The following is a 17623-nucleotide window of genomic DNA, read 5'->3' on the forward strand; positions in this document are numbered from 1 at the left end:
TCAATACTCTGTAATAACCTAAATTGGTAAAGAACTTGAAAAAGCACAGATACATGTATATGTATAACTGAATCACTTTGCTGTACACCTGAAACTAACACAACATTGTTAATCAACTGTACTCCAACATAAAATAAAAATTTTTAAAAAAGAAACAGAAAAAACATTTTTAGTAAAGTGAGAGACAGGACATTCTCTGAAGTCTGCTTTATTATTTTGGCCAGTCATTTAGCCTTTCTGAAACCAGTTTCTCCATCTATAAGATGGGGACACTAAGAGTACCTAATCCATTGGCTCTTTTGCCAGGATTAAATTAATTAATGCGTGGAGAGTCTTTAACATAGTGCCTGAGACATATTTAGTGGTCAATAAATGTTACTTATTAAAAAAAACAAAAACATTTAAAACATGTTATCTTTTAAACTCCATTTTCCCTCTTTGTTTAATTTCTACTATTTCTGGAACCTCAAAAACAAGTACATATTTGTATCATCCTCTAAGAGCCTAAATTGAATCCCTGTTCTATGTGAAAATTGTTTTATTAAAATATCTGTTAAAATTGTTTAAATGTTTTCAGAAATCACTCTATCTAACCAAATATGTCTAATCCCCTGGTTGTTTCAAGATTCCTGTAAATTCCTGTAAATTCCTGTAAATTCCACTCTCCCCTGAATATTAAACATACTTAACTCCCTCTTAAAATGTAGTTTCTAGAATTAAATCCAATGCTCTAGAAGTGGACTTACTAGGACAGAATAATATAGACATCTCCTGATTCATTCAAGAAAGCGTATTTCTCGCAGTACAACCTATAAATCCATTTGGTTTTTCAGTAGCTATAACACATTTGATTCATATTGACTTTAATTGTAAAAAAAAATCTTAGTCATTTTGTATATGATACTGCTAAACCATTATCATATAGATATAAATTATATCTACAGATAATATCAATATTTACAGGTATAAAGAAAAATAAAGTTTTCTTTATTCTCTATTTATGCAGTTGAACTTTGCTTTGGGGGAGGAGAATGCTCCTCAAATTGTAGATATAGGACTTCCCTGGTAACACAGTGGTTAAGAATTCACCTGCCAATGCAGGGGACACAGGTTCGAGACCTGGTCTGGGAAGATCCCACATGCCGTGGAGCAACTAAGCCTGTGCACCACAGCTACTGAGCCTGTGCTCTAGAGCCCACAAGCTACAACTACTGAGCCCACATGCCACAACTACTGAAGCCAGCACGCCTAGAGCCCATGCTCTGCAACAAGAGAGGCCAAAGCAAGGAGAAGCCCGCACACCACAATGAAGAGTAGCCCCTGCTTGCCGCAACTAGGGAAAGCCTGTGTGCAGCGATGAAGACCCAATGCCACCAAAAATAAATAAATAAATAAATAAATTTGTTAAAAAAATTGTAGATATAATAATTTCTTCACATTAAAAAAATAGCATTATGTTCACAGAAGGTACACATTCTGAACATTAAACACAAATATTTCATTGAGGGGCATAAAAATACAAATTTTGAGCACACATCCTACCTGTAAAACCCTGGAGGTGCCCGCTGCACCAGGAAGCTCTTCTCCATGTCTTGGAGAATCTCATTCAGCATCCGCACACGGATGGGAGCTCTTTCCTTGGGGTCATTAGCAGGACGCATCTCATCTGATTGAAAGAGTTCAGCGCTCTCCCGCAGGCGTGAGGCCAGAGCTAGCAGTTGAGGCGTGTTGGGTTGATCACCTGGTAAAGATAAATGGGCCAATCTCAGAAGAGAGAATCTCAAGGGCTCAAAGTAAACATTTTATAGTCATGATGTCAAAAGGAAGATTCACCATCAATACTACTTTTACAATCCTTCCACCAAAAATATTCTGGCTAAATATATTCTACTAAAAGTATTAAATTTATTTACTACTACTACTAATTACTGCTAATAATAATACCAGTAAATAGGAACTGATTGTTGAGAGACTGCAATGTTCCCGGCACTGTCAAGCCCTTCACATAATTATCTTATTTAATATTCACCCAACCCTGTATTGGCATGTCCATTTCAGAGAAGCTGAGGATTAATTAAGGTAAGCAAACTGCCACAGATCATCAAGCAAGTAAATGACAGGTAAGAATTAGAAGCCTTATCTTTCTGACTCAAAAATTCATGCTCTTAATGGAGTATCCTGTATTTCAAGAAAAAAAAAATTGTAAAATGAATTGTTATCTTCCCTTCTGAGAACATGAGATATGTTACCCTATATTGTTATGTGTCTACTGGGCTCTTTCTACTTTGTAGAGTATTCCTGTAATTTGAAGTTGAAATATACCTTTGATTTGAAAATACACTAAAAACTATCCTATATAATGTTCGTATTGTTTTGTTTTCCTTTTGAGATGATTTTTGTTTGTTGTTTTATTTTTTCCTTCTGTTTATGTAACTTACTGTAAGTCATTCTGATATGAATGGTGGTAGCAAAAGGATCACAGGATGTTCCTTTGACTAAGGGAAAGGCTGCATTTTATATTAATTACAGCCACCAGATCCTGGAGCAAGATGACTTGAGTTCAAATCCCTGCTCTACCACTTAGTAGCTGTGTGATGTTGGGAAAGTTACTGAGCCTTAGTGTCCTTATCTGTGAAATGAACATAATAATAGCACCTGCTTTATAAATTTGTTAATGAGAGTTAAATGATTACTATTTGTAAAGTGCTCCCCTACAGCTAGGCAGTTCCTAGCTGGTGTTTAAACTTAATACCTTGTTTAAAAAGCATTCTTTTATCATATCATGAGGGGGCCTTCCATCATCATCTTCTTCCAGATAGCTGCACCATTAGATGCAGTCTTTGGATGAGGCGACAGTCAGTGGTGTCATTCTCAGACTAGGTACAACTGACTCCAACAAGGTCAGCACTACACTAAGGAGGATTACTTCAAGTCAAGGTAATGAGATGCACATGGACCTGGTAAATCTCAGCTGGAAATCCTGAGAGCATGGCATTAAGATAAACAGGTGGAAGATTGAAAAGAGGCCTTATGGGACCTTCACTTAGGAAAGTTTCAGCAAAAGGGAAACGTCACAAAGGAACTCTTTCTTTAAATGAAGTCTAAGGGTAAGGGTCACCAACTCCCAAAACACCTGGTCTTTGTGAAAATGCAGATTCCCAGACATGCTGAATTTCTCTAGGGTCCAGGAATCACAATTTCAACATACTACGCAGATTATTCCTTACATCTTAAAGTTTAAGAAGCACTGTAGAGAGGTTATGTGCTAAGAAAATGAAAACTAGTTTAGAATTATAACTGTGTTATAAAATATGTCTGTCATAGAATTACTAACCTTTCATATAGGGATCTTTATTTTCTATCACCTTCATTTGATGGGGATGATTTTATATGTCAGTTTCATTATATCCCAGCATAGTTCTGACACTCAATAATTGTTTACTGTTTACTGAATAAACAACGTAGATTCAATAACATATTTTTAGAAAAAAATACAATAAAAAATGAAAACTATGTAAAGAAATAAATGGTTTTTATGAGGGCTGCAAAGAGAGAGCCTTCTTTGTAGTGCTCTGTTCACTGAAATTAACAAAATGCATAAAATCAATGTAGGAGTTCACAGGGTTTTGGTATTTTGATGTTTTCATTAGTAATCTTGTTTGATTTCACAACAAAACTTGAGGGTGCAAGAAGCTGTATTTCTGCTCATTGAGAAAATCTAGCCTCTTAAATGATAATAATAATGACATTTTATGAAAATATGGTTTATCTTATTATGGTTAACCAAATTTAATATATGGAAAACTTACAGAAAATATCTTTTTGCACAAGGAAAGAATAAGATGGATAAGGCACATTTGGATGACACTAGAATTGAAAGACTGAACAACGGAAAAAGCAAGTTCGACATCCTTAAGAGTCTTCCATTTAAAAAAGAAAAATCTCTTCAGAAAAGATCTCTTCAGGTCTAACATACACTACAGAATTGAAGACATTACCACTAAATCAAGTGAGACAAATTGTACCATTTACCTTATTTAGCTTTAAATGAATTTATCTTTCATGATGGTGTGGGTGGACAAAATTGACAGCTTTAGGAACTGGCTGGTTCCAGAAAGGATCCTGATAATGGAAACCTGCCACCACAGCATACCCTATGCATTACTTCAAGGATATGAGGTTACAGATTGAAAAGTAGCTTTACTTCTAATGTTCACACAATCATTTTGATATATAACTGATGTTCCAAAGATTCCTAATAGCCATTTCCATGACCGAAATGATTGTCCCTTTGTGATCCTTAGGATAACTACTAGAATGTCAGCTCTGTGAGGGAAGAGATTTTTGTTCGTTTCATTCACCACCATTTCCCCAGCACATAAAACTATGCCTGGCAAATCATTTACTGAGTGAATGTGTGAATTATGTGATCATAATTACTGTGATCATAGCATCATAGCATCTGCAATATTTTTAGCCTTATCTCTCCTTTCCTTGACTGAAAAGAACCCCATAAGATCAGAAAATATGTTTTCTCTCTCTTTTTATCTCCGTATCCTAGCACAATACCTGATAAACGGTAGCCATTTACTAGATATCTTATCGAGTATATGTTGAATTATAAGATAATGTCTTATTTGGGATACATTATTATATTAAATTACACCTAAAAAATCACTCAGGGAGATGTTTAGTTCATTATGAGCATCAACAAATGTTATTTCCTTTACTTTCTTGCTAAATATCAATACTAGCTGCAGTCAAAAGGAAAAAAAAATTTAAAAGAAGGTATTTTAGGGTAATGATAGGTTATATTAAACTAAACTGAATTAAAATATGTCCTACCAATAATACTCCCCCCAAACTAAGAATATGTAAAACATTATTTAAGGCACAGTGAATGTCAGAAAACAGAGAACTAATTGAGGCTCTTAACAGTTCAGTTTTAATGAATAATAAGTCCATTTGACCAAAGAACATCAACTGGGAGATAGAGATTTCTCTCAAAGAGGGTAAATACAATTATCTTGAAGTTATACATAGTACATGGAGTCTAAAGACCAAGGACTTGTTATCCAAAACCATAAGAGCCTGGTTTACTTAGTCATTATCAATGTGGACTTGAACAGGGTACATAATACTGATGTTCTGTAGCTTCCTAGGGGAAAATGGTCATTTTACTTTCTAAGCATTTAAATCACTATATAAACACAAGCTACCATTATCAGAGCACGTAAACTAAACACAAATTAGTACCAACTCATTTGCTAAAGGCACACAAAAAATACTGTAATGGCTTTACTAATGATTTTATTCTCAGAGACATTATTTCTTATCACTTCCCCCAAATAATGGCCCCCCACAACTGTATCACACTTCTCCCCATATACACTTTAATGAAGACTTCCAATTTTATTTTGCAGTGCCTGTGAATCTGGAGGCAGTTTTTCTTTCTGTGCGCTGGCATCTCAGACCTCTGAAGAACATGGAAAGGGGTAATATAAAGGGTAAAAGAACTAGGGAACGAACAAGATGATGGAATAGTAGTAGGATGTGAAGCTCACCTCCCACAAATACATCAAAAATACATCTACATGTGGAACAATTCTAACAGAATATCTACAGGATGCTGACAGAAGACCTCAGACTGCTGAAAGATCAAGAAAATCTCCATGTAACTGGGTAGGAAAAAAGAAAAAAAGGAAAGTGAGAAAGGAACTGGGTCAGGACTTGAGCCCTTGGGAGGAAGGTGTGAAAGAGGAAAGGTTTCTGCACCAGGGGAAGTCTCCTCACTGGCAGGGAGATCAGCCAGGACAGAAGGTGAGCTTTAGAGCCTCAGAGGAGAGCATAGCAGTTGGTTTGTGGTAGCCAGAGCTGAGGGAGAACTGCACAGTTGGTCATTGCTGCCACCCTGCACTCCCCAGCCTGATGCATGTCCACCAGTGCTGGTGGGGGCTGGGGGCTGGAACTTGGGCTTCAGGGATAAGAACTGTGGAGAGGACTGGGGTTGGTTGTGTGGAGATAGACTAAGGGGGCTGGAATCTAGTGCAACTGTGGTTGGGGGTGTACTCGGAGGAAGCCTGGGCTGCTTAGAGACCAGTCATCATTGTTTGGGGGGTGCACGAGGGGAGGAGCTGGGCACAGATTGTAGCCTTTTCCCCTGTGCACATGCTCGCAGAGGGCAGGACACTGCCTGCATGGGCTTCAGGGGCTGTCATGAGATGCCACTGCCACTTGCCCAAACACCAGGAGTGGTCGTGGGCCCCTGCGCCTCCCCCTCAGATCCCAGGAATGTTCATGAGCCACTGCTGCCAACCTTGCAGACACCAGGAGTGGTTGCAAGCTGCCTCCACTCCCATCGTGTGCTCCAGGGGCATGCCTGAACCACCACCACTGAGAACCCCAAGACCAGGCACCAGTCACCACATCTGCACACCCCTATCAAGGGGATAATGACCAGTACATGCTGAGGAAAAAGGCGACATGTATCCATATTAAAAACAGTCTTCGCACCAAATATACTAAACCCACACAAGCTACACAGGGGTGCCCCCAAATGTAAATAGCCCTTCAAGACCACAGTAGATAATTGTTTCTCCTAAACTCACAGAGTAAGAGAAATACAAGTAAAATGAAGAAACAGAGGAACCACACCCAGTTAAAAGACCAAGAGCATTCCTCTGAAAGAACAAATGAAACAGAACTCTTCAGTCTAATAGACACCAATTTCAAAAAGGAGACAATGAAAATACTGAAGGAATTAAGAAAGCCTAGACAAAAGTACAGAGTATTGTAAAAAGGAGCTAGAAATTATAAAGAGGAACCAAGAAAAATTAGAAAACTCATTTGCAGAGATGAAAGCTGAGCTAAAGGCAATGAATAGCAGAATGAATAATGCAGAAGAACAAAAAAGTGACCTGGAAGATAGAATAATGGAAATCACCCAATCAGTACAGAAGACAGAAAGCCAAATTAAAGAAAAAAGAGAAAGCAATATAAGAGACCTATAGGATAATATAAAGCATGCCAAACAAACAAAATAGGGATTCCAGAAGGGGAAGAAAGAGAAAAGGGGATTGAAAATGTATTTAAAGAAATTATGGTTGAAAACTCCCCAAACCTAAAGAAGGAAACAGATATCCAAGTACAGGAAGCACAGAGAATCCCAAGCAAGATAAACCGAAACAGACCTACACCAAGACATATTATATTAAAAATGGCAAAAGTTAAATATAAAGAGAGGATTCTAAAGGGAGCAAGAGCAAAACAAAGAGTTAATTACAAGGGAACCCCCATAAGGCTGTCAGCTGATTTCTCCTCAGAAATGTTGCAGGCCAGAAGGGAATGGTAAGATATATTCAAAGTCCTAAAAGGGAAAACTCTGCAACCTAGTATAGTCTATCCAGCAAGATTATCATTTTGAATAGAGGGAGAGAGAAAGAGTTTCTCAGACAAGCAAAAACTAAAACAATACAGCAATACTAAACCTATCCTAAAGGAAATATTGAAAGGTCTTCTCTAAATACAAAAGAAGTAAGAATCTATAGGAAAGAGAAAATTACAACTGGAAAATAAATCACTTAAATATGCCAGTACACAGATTAAAAAAAAAATTAAAAAACTTTCTGTGAAAGTGATGATAACAACAATGAAAAGCAAAAAAGAGGAACATGAAGATGTAAAAGAGGACAACAAAATCATAAAATGTGGGGGAGGAGAGTAAGAATATGTAGATGTTTTTTCCTAGAATGTGTTTGAGCCAGTATGACTACTTGTCTAAGGCAAGTAGATAAAGGAAGGGGATAACATACTTGAAAAACAGGGCAACCACAAATCAAAAACATACAACAGATTGGCTAAAACCAAAAGGAAGAGAATATAAGTATAATAAAAAAGAAAATCATCAAACCACAAAAGGAAAAAGAAAAGGACAAACAAGAAATATAAAATCAATGGGAAAACAAGGTTTAAAATGACAATAGATACATAACTATCAATAATTACCTTAAATGTCAATGGACTAAATGTTCCAATCAAAAGACACAGAGTGGCAGGCTGGATAAAAGAATAAGAGCCTACTGTATGATGCCTACAAGAGACCCACTTTAGGGCAAAGGAGACACATAAATTGAAAGTGAGGGTGTGGAAAAAGATATTTCGTGCAAACGGAAATAACAAGAAAGTGGGGGTCGCAATACTCACATCAGACAAAATAGACTTTAAAACAAAGGCCGTAAAGAAAGATAAAGGACACTACATAATAATAAAAGCATCAATACAAGAAGAGGATTTTACACTTGTCAATATATATGCACCTAATATAGGAGCACCCAAATACATAAAAGAAATAGTAACAGGCATAAAGGGAGGAATTGACAGGAATACAGTAATAGTTGCAGACAGTGAATCAAGAAGGCAACAAAGATCCTAAATGATACAGCAGAACAGATAGATGTAATTGATATTTTCAGGACGTTACATGCAAAGAAAACCCCAGAATACACATTCTTTTCAAGTACACATGGAACATTTTCTAGGACTGACCACATACTAGATAACCAAATAAGCCTCAACAAATTTAAAAGTATAGAAATTATCTCAAGCATTTTTTCTGACCACAACAGCATGAAACTAGAAATTAACCACAGAAAAAGAAACAAGAAAAAAACTATTACATGGAGACTAAATAACATGCTACAAAAAAAATTTAAAAAGGGTCAATGATGAACTCAAAGAGGAAATCTAAAAATACCTTGAGACAAAAGACAATGAGGGGAGGAGCTTCAAGATGGCAGAAGAGATGTGGAGATCACCTTCGTCCCCACAAATACATCAGAAATACATCTACATGTGGAACAACTCCTAAAGAACACCTACTGAACACTGGCAGAAGACCTCAGACCTACCAAAACGCAAGAAAGTCCCTATGTACCTGGGTAGGGCAAAAGATAAAAGAAAATATAGAGACAAAAGAATAGGGATGGGACCTGCACCAGTGGGAGGGAGCTGTGAAGGAGGAAAGGTTTCCACACACTACGAAGCCCGTTCATGGGCGGAGACTGCGGATGGCGGAGGGGGGAAGCTTCGGAGCTGTAGAGGAGAGCACAACAATGGGGGCTCAGGGCAAAGCAGAGAGATTCCCACACAGAGGATCGGTGCTGACCAGCGCTCACCAGCCCGAGAGGCTTGTCTGCTCACCCACTGGAGCGGGAGGGGGATGGGAGCTGAGGCTTGGGCTTCGGAGGTTGGATCCCAGGGCGAGGACTGGGGTTGGCTGTGCGAACACAGCCTGGAGGGGGCTAGTGAGCCACAGCTAGCTGGGAGGGAGTCTGGGAAAAAGTCTGGAGCTGCCAAAGAGGCAAGAGACTTCTCCTTGCCTCTTTATTTCCAGGTGCGCAAGGAGAGGGGATAAAGAGCGCTGCTTAAAGGAGTTCCAGAGACGGGCGCGAGCCACGGCTATCAGAGCGGACCCCAGAGACGGGCATGAGATGCTAAGGCTGCTGCTGCAGCCACCAAGAAGCCTGTGTGCAAGCACAGGTCACTATCCACAACTCCCCTCCTGGGAGCCTGTGCAGCCCGCCACTGTCAGGGTCCTGTGATCCAGGGACAACTTCCCTGGGAGAACACATGGTGCGCCTCAGGCTGGTGTAACGTCACGCCGGTCTCTACCACTGCATGATCACCCCGCATCCGTACCCCTCCCTCCCCCCAGCCTGAGTGAGCCAGAGACCTCGAATCAGCTGCTTCCTTAACCCCATTTTGTTAGAGTGAAGAACAGACACCCTCAGGTGACCTACACGCAGAGGCGGGTCCGAATCCAAAGCTGAATGCTGGGAGCTGTGGGAACAAAGAAGAGAAAGGGAAATCTCTCCCAGCAGCCTCAGGAGCAGCGTATTAAATCTCCACAATCAACTTGATGTACCCTGCATCTGTAGAGTACCTGAATAGACAATGAATCATCCCATATTGAGGAGGTGGACTTTGGGAGCAATGATATATATACATTTTTTTCCCTTTTTCTCTTTTTTTAAGTGTGTATGTGTATGCTTCTGTGTGTGATTTTGTCTGTATAGCTTTGCTTTTACCATTTGCCCTAGGGTTCTGTCTGTTCTTTTTTTAATTATTTTAAAAAACTTTTTTCTTAATTATTTTTTACTTTTTATTTTAATAACTTTATTTTACTTTATTTTATCTTATTTTATCTTCTTCTTTCCTTCTTTCTTTTTCCTCCCTTTTATTCTAAGCTGTGTGGAGGACAGGCTCTTGGTGCTACAACCAGGTGTCAGGGCTGTGCCTCTGAGTTGCAAGAGCCAAGTTCAGGACACTGGACCACAAGAGACCTCCCAGCTCCATGTAATACTAAAGGGCAAGAATCTCCCAGAGATCTCCATCTCAAAACGTAAACCCAGCTCCACTCAACGACCAGCAAGCTACAGTGCTGGACACCCTATTCCAGACAACTAGCAAGACAGGAACACAAGCCTATCCATTAGCACAGAGGCTGCCGAAAATCATAATAAGGCCACAGACATCTTAAAACACACCACCAGATGCAGTCCTGCCCACCAGAAAGAAAAGATCCAGCTTCATCCACCAGAACACAGGCACTAGTCCCCTCCACCAGGAAGCCTACACAACCCACTGAACCAACCTTAGCCACTGGGGACAGACATCAAAAACAACGGGAAATACGAACCTGCAGCCTGCAAAAAGGAGACCCCAAACACAGTAAGATAAGCAAAATGAGAAGACAGAGAAACACACAGCAGATGAAGGAGCAAGGCAAAAACCCACCAGACTTAACAAATGGAGAGGAAATAGGCAGTCTACCTGAAAAAGAATTCAGAATAATGATAGTAAAGATGATCCAAAATCTTGGAACTACAATGGAGAAAATACAAGAAACGTTTAAAAAGGACCTAGAAGAACTAAAGAGCAAAAACACAGTGATGAACAATACAATTAATGAAATTAAATATTCTCTAGAAGGGATCAATAGCAGAATAACTGAGGCAGAAGAACGGATAAGTGACGTGGAAGATAAACTAGTGGAAATAACTACTGCAGAGCAGAATAAGGAACAAAGAATTAAAAGAATTGAGGACAGCCTCAGAGACCACTGGGACAACATTAAATGCACCAACATTCGAATTATAGGGATCCCAGAAGAAGAAAAGAAAAAGAAAGGGACTGAGAAAATATTTGAAGAGATTATAGTTGAAAACGTCCCTAATATGGGAAAGGAAATAGTTAAGTCCAGGAAGCACAGAGAGTCCCATACAGGATAAATTCAAGGACAAGACACATATTAATCAAACTATCAAAAATTAAATACAAAGAACAAATATTAAAAGAAGCAAGGGAAAAATAACACATAAGGGAATCCTGATAAGGTTAACAGCTGATCTTTCAGCAGAAACTGCAAGCCAGAATGGAGTGGCAGCACATATTTAAAGTGATGAAGGAGTAAAACCTACAACCAACATTACCCTACCCAGCCAAGGAGCTCATTCAGATCTGATGGAGAAATCAAAAGCTTTACAGACAAGCAAAAGCTAAGAGAATTCAGCACCACCAAACCAGCTTTTCAAAAAATAATAAAGGAACTTCTCTAGGCAGAAAACACAAGAGAAGGAAAAGACCTACAATAATAAACCCAAAACAAGAAAATGGAAATAGGAACATACATATTGATAATTACCTTAAATGTAAATGGATTAAATGCTCCCACCATAAGATATATATATTGGCTGAATGGATACAAAAACAAGACCTGTATATATGCTGTCTATGAGAGATCCACTTCAGACCTAGGGACACATACAGACTGAAAGTGAGGGGATGCAAAAAGATATTCCATGCAAATGAAAATCAAAAGAAAGCAGGAGTAGCAATTCTCATATCAGACAAAATAGACTTTAACACAAAGACTATTACAAGAGACAAAGGACACTACATGATGATCAAGGGATCAATCCAAGAAAAAGATATAATAATTTAAAATATTTATGCACCCAACATAGGAGCACCTCAATACATAAAGCAGATACTAACAGCCATAAAAGGAGAAATCGACAGTAACACAATAATAGTAGGGGACTTTAACACCCCACTCTCACCAATGGACAGATCATCCAAAATGAAAATAAATAAGGAAACACAAGCTTTAAATGATGCATTAAACAAGATGGACTTAATTGATATTTATAGGACATTCCATCCAAAAACAACATAATACACATTCTTCTCAAGTGCTCATGGAACATTCTCTAGGATAGATCATATCTTGGGTCACAAATAAAGCCTTGGTATATTTAAGAAAATTGAAATCATATCAAATATATTTTCCGACCACAACACTATGAGACTAGATATCATTTACAGGAAAAAAAATCTGCAAGAAATACAGACACATGGAGGCTAAACCACACACTAATTAATAACCAAGAGATCACTGAATAAATCAAAGAAGAAATCAAAAAATACCTAGAAAAAAAAGAAAATGAATACACGATGACCCAAAACCTATGGGTTGCAGCAAAAGCAGTTCTAAGAGGTAAGTTTATAGGAATACAATCCTACCTTAAAAAACAAATATCTCAAATAAACAACCTAACCTTACACCAAAAGCAGTTAGAGAAAGAAGAACAAAAAACCCCAAAGTTAGCAGAAGGAAATAAATCATAAAGATCAGATCAGAAATAAATGAAAAAGAAATGAAGGAAATGATAGCTAGGATCAATAAAACTAAAAGCTGGTTCTTTGAGAAGATAAACAAAATTGATAAACCATTAGCCAGACTTATCAAGAAAAAAAGGGAGAAGACTCAAATCAATAGAAATGAAAAAGGAGAAGTAACAACTGTCACTGCAGAAATACAAAGGATCATGAGAGATTACTACAAGCAACTCTATGCCAATAAAATGGACAACCTGGAATAAATGGACAAAGTCTTAGAAATTCACAACCTTCTGAGACTGAACCAGGAAGAAATAGAAAATATGAACAGACCAATCACAAGCACTGAAATTGAAACTGTGATTAAAAATCTTCCAACAAACAAAAGCCCAGGACAAGATGGCTTCACAGGCGAATTCTACCAAACATTTAGAGAAGAGCTAACACCTATCCTTCTCAAACTCTTCCAAAATGTAGCAGAGGGAGGAACACTCTCAAACTCATTCTACGAGGCCACCATCACCCTTACACCAAAAGCAAAGATGTCACAAAGAAAGAAAACTACAGGCCAAAATAACTGATGAACATAGATGCAAAAATCCTCAACAAAATGCTAGCAAACAGAATCCAACGGCACATTAAAAGGATCATACACTATGATCAAGTGGGGTTTATCCCAGGAATGGAAGGATTCTTCAATATAAGCAAATCAATCAATGTGATACACCATATTAACAAATTGAAGGAGAAAAACCATATGATCATCTCAATAGATGCAGAGAAAGCTTTTGACAAAATTCAATACCCATTTATGTTAAAAACCCTCCAGAAAGTAGGCACAGAGGGAACTTTTCTCAACATAATAAAGGCCATATATGACAAACCCACAGCCAACATTGTCCTCAATGGTGAAAAACTGAAACCATTTCCACTAAGGTCAGGAACAAGACAAGGTTGCCTACTCTCACCACTATTATTCAACGTAGTTTTGGAAGTTTTAGCCACAGCAACCAGAGAAGAAAAAGAAATAAAAGGATTCGAAATTGGAAAAGAAGAAGTAAAGCTGTCACTGTTTGCAGATGACATGATACTATACATAGAGAATCCTAAAGATGCTACCAGAAAACTCCTAGAGCTAATCAATGAATTTGGTAAAGTAGCAGGAAACAAAATTAATGCACAGAAATCTCTTGCATTCCAATATACTAATGATGAGAAATCTGAAAGTGAAATTAAAAAACACTCCTATTTACCGTTGCAACAAATAGAATAAAATATCTAGGAATAAACCTACCTAAGGAGACAAAAACCTGTATGAAGAAAATTATAAGACACTGATATAAGAAATTAATGATACAAATAGATGGATAGATATACCATGTTCTTGGATTGGAAGAATCAACATTGTGAAAATGACTCTACTACCCAAAGCAACCTACAAATTCAATGCAATCCCTATCAAACTACCACTGGTATTTTTTACAGAAGTAGAACACAAAATTTCACAATTTGTATGGAAACACAAAAGACCCCGAATAGCCAAAGCAATCTTGAGAAAGAAAAACCAAGCTGGAGGAATCAGGCTCCCTGACTTCAGACTATACTCAAACCTACAGTAATCAAGACAGTATGGTACTGGCATAGAAACCGAAATATAGATCAATGGAACAGGATAGAAAGCCCAGAGATTAAACCCACCCACATATGGTCACCTTATCTTTGATAAAGGAGGCAACAATATACAGTGGAGAAAAGACAGCCTCTTCAGTAAGTGGTGCTTGGAAAACTGGACAGCTACATGTAAAAGAATGAAATTAGAACACTCTCAAACACCATACACAAAAATAAGCTCAAAATGGATTAAAGACCTAAATGTAAGGCCAGAAACTATCAAACTCTTAGAGGAAAACATAGGCAGAACACTCTTTGACATAAATCACAGCAACATCCTTTTTGACCCACCTCCCTGAGAAATGGAAATAAAAACAAAAATAAACAAATGGGACCTATTGAAACTTCAAAGCTTTTGCACAAGAAAGGAAACCATAAACAAGACCAAAAGACAACCCTCAGAATGGGAGAAAATATTTGCAAATGAAGTAACTGACAAAGGATTAATGTCCAAAATTTACAAGCAGCTCATGCAGCTCAATATCAAAAAATCAAACAACCCAATCCAAAAATGGGCAGAAGACCTAAATTGACATTTCTCCAAAGAAGATATACAGATTGCCAACAAACACATGAAAGAATGCTCAACATCAGTAATCATTAGAGAAATGCAAATCAAAACTACAATGAGATATCGTCTCACACCGGTCAGCGTGACCATCATCAAAAAATCTAGAAACAATAAATGCTGGAGAGGGTGTGGAGAAAAGGGAACTCTCTTGCACTGTTGGTGGGAATGTAAATTGATACAGCCACTATGGAGAACAGTATGGACGTTTCTTAAAAAACTAAAAATAGAATTATCATATGACCCAGCAATCCCACTACTGGGCATATACCCTGAGAAAACCATAATTCAAAAAGAGTCATGTACCAAAATATTCATTGCAGCTCTATTTACAATAGCCAGCACATGCAAGCAACCGAAGTATCCATCAACAGATGAGTGGATAAAGAAGATGTGGCACATATATTCAATGGAATATTACTTAGCCGTAAAAAGGAATGAAACTGAGTTATTTGTAGTGAGGTGGATGGACATAGAGACTGTCATGCAGAGTGAAGTAAGGCAGAAAGAGAAAAACAAATACCGCATGCTAACACATATATATGGAATCTTAAAAAAAAAAAAATGGTCATGAAGAACCATGGGCAAGATGGGAATAAAGGTGCAGACGTACTAGAGAATGGACCTGAGGATACGGGGAAGGTTAAGGGTAAGCTGGGACAAAGTGAGAGAGTGGCATGGACATATGTACACTACGAAATGTAAAACAGATAGCTAGTGGGAAGCAGTTGCATAGCACAGGGAGATCAGCTCGGTGCTTTGTGACCACCTAGCAGGGTGGGATAGGGAGGGTGGAAGTGAGGAAGATGCAAGAGGGAAGAGATATGCGGACATATGTATATGTATAACTGATTCACTTTGTTATAAAGTAGAAAGTAACACACCATTGTAAAGCATTTATACTCCAATAAAGTTGTTAAGAAAACAATGAAAACTCAACCATACAAAATCTATGGGATGCATAAAAAGCATTCTTGGAAGTTTATAGTGATATAGGCCTTCCTCTAAAAACAAGAAAAATCTCACAAAACCTAACCTACTACTTAAAAGAATTAGAAAAAGAAGAACAAACAATACCTAAAGTCAGCAGAAAGAAGGAAATAATAAAGATCAGAGAGGAAATAAATAGAGATTTAAAAAACAATTTAGAAAATCAATAAAACCAAGAGCTGCTTCTTTGTAAGGATAAACAAGATTGGCAACCTCTGGCCTGGCTCACCAAAAAAAAAAAAGAGAGAGGACCCAAATAAACAACATAAGAAATGAAAAAGGAAACATAACAACTGATATCGCAGAAATACAAATAACCATAAGGGAATACTATGAACAATTATATGTCAACAAATTTGACAACCTAGAGGAAATGGACAAGTTTCTTGAAGCACGCAGCCCACAAAAACCGAGTCAAGAAGAAATAGATAATTTGAACAGACTAATCACTAGAAGTGAAATAGAATCTATAATTTAAAAACTCCCTACACACAAAAGTCCAGGAACAGATGGCTTCATAGACAAATTCTACCCAACATCCAAAGAAGAACTTATACTGATCCTTCTTAAACTCTTCCAAAAGAGCGAAAAGGATGGAACACTCCCAAATCATTCTAGGAAGCCACCATCACCCTGATTCCAAAACCAGACAAAGACACCACCAAAAATGAAAATTGCAGGCCATTATCTTTAATGAATATACAGGCAAAAATGCTTAACAAAATATTAGCAAACCAAATCAAACAACACATAAAAAAGATCATATACCAAGACCAAGTGGGATTCATCACAACTTCACAAGGATGGTAAACTCTTACCAAAGTGGGTATAGAGGGAATGTATTTCAAGATAGTAAAAGCTATTTATGACAAACCCATAGCCAATATGATACTCAATGGTGAAAAGCTCAAAGCCTTCCCACTAAAATTTGGAACAAGACAAGGATGCCCACTTTCACCTCTTCTATTCAACATAGTGTTGGAAGTCCTAGCCACTACAATCAGACAAGAAAAAGAAAAAGGTATCCAAATTGGAAGTGAAGAGAAGAGGTAAAATTGTCACTATATGCAGATGATATGATACTATATATAGAAAACCCTAAAGACTCTACACAAAAACTACTAGAACTGATAAACAAATTCACCAAGGTAGCAGGATACAAGATTATCATACAGAAATTGGTTGCATTTCTTTACACCAACAATGAAATATTAGAAAGGGGATGTAAAAAAATACCTTTTAAAATTGCAAGACCCAAAATAAAATACTTAGGAATAAGCCTCACCAAGGAGGTGAAAGAATTATATGCTGCAAACTATAAAACATTAAAAAAGGAAACTGAAGATGATTCAAAGAAGTGGAAAGAAATCCCGTGCACTTGGATTTGAAGAATATTGTTAAAATGGCCATACTACCCAAAGCATTCTAGAGATTTAACACATTCTCTATCAAATTAGCCATGATATTTTTCAGAGAACTAGAACAAATAATACTAAAATTCATAAGGAACCATAAAAGAGCCAGAATTGCCAAGCAGTGCTGAAAAAAAAAGAACAAAGCAGGAGGCATAACTCTCCCAGACTTCAGACAATAGTACAAGGCTAGAGTAATCAAAACAGCATGGTATTGGCACAAAAACAGATATACGGCTCAATGGAACAGAATCCAGAGCCCAGAAACAAACCCATACACCTATGGTCAACTAGTCTATGACAA

The 17623-nt window shown here is 37.7% G+C and overlaps 1 protein-coding gene across 1 annotated transcript in view; it reads right to left on the minus strand.

The window, feature by feature from the left end:
* NAALADL2 (N-acetylated alpha-linked acidic dipeptidase like 2) overlaps nucleotides 1–17623 on the minus strand; it is a 1488397-nt gene that overhangs the window by 58151 nt on the left and 1412623 nt on the right. Inside the window, exon 16 of the mRNA XM_022571899.2 lies at nucleotides 1543–1741. Within this exon, the coding sequence (XP_022427607.2) occupies nucleotides 1543–1741 (199 nt within the window). The remainder of the gene's footprint in view (nucleotides 1–1542; nucleotides 1742–17623) is intronic.

The sequence above is a fragment of the Delphinapterus leucas genome, chromosome 4 (genome assembly GCF_059928025.1).
Source record: "Delphinapterus leucas isolate spDelLeu-1000000601 "Yukka" chromosome 4, BTC_Dleu_Yukka2, whole genome shotgun sequence".
NCBI classification, from domain to species: domain Eukaryota; kingdom Metazoa; phylum Chordata; class Mammalia; order Artiodactyla; family Monodontidae; genus Delphinapterus; species Delphinapterus leucas.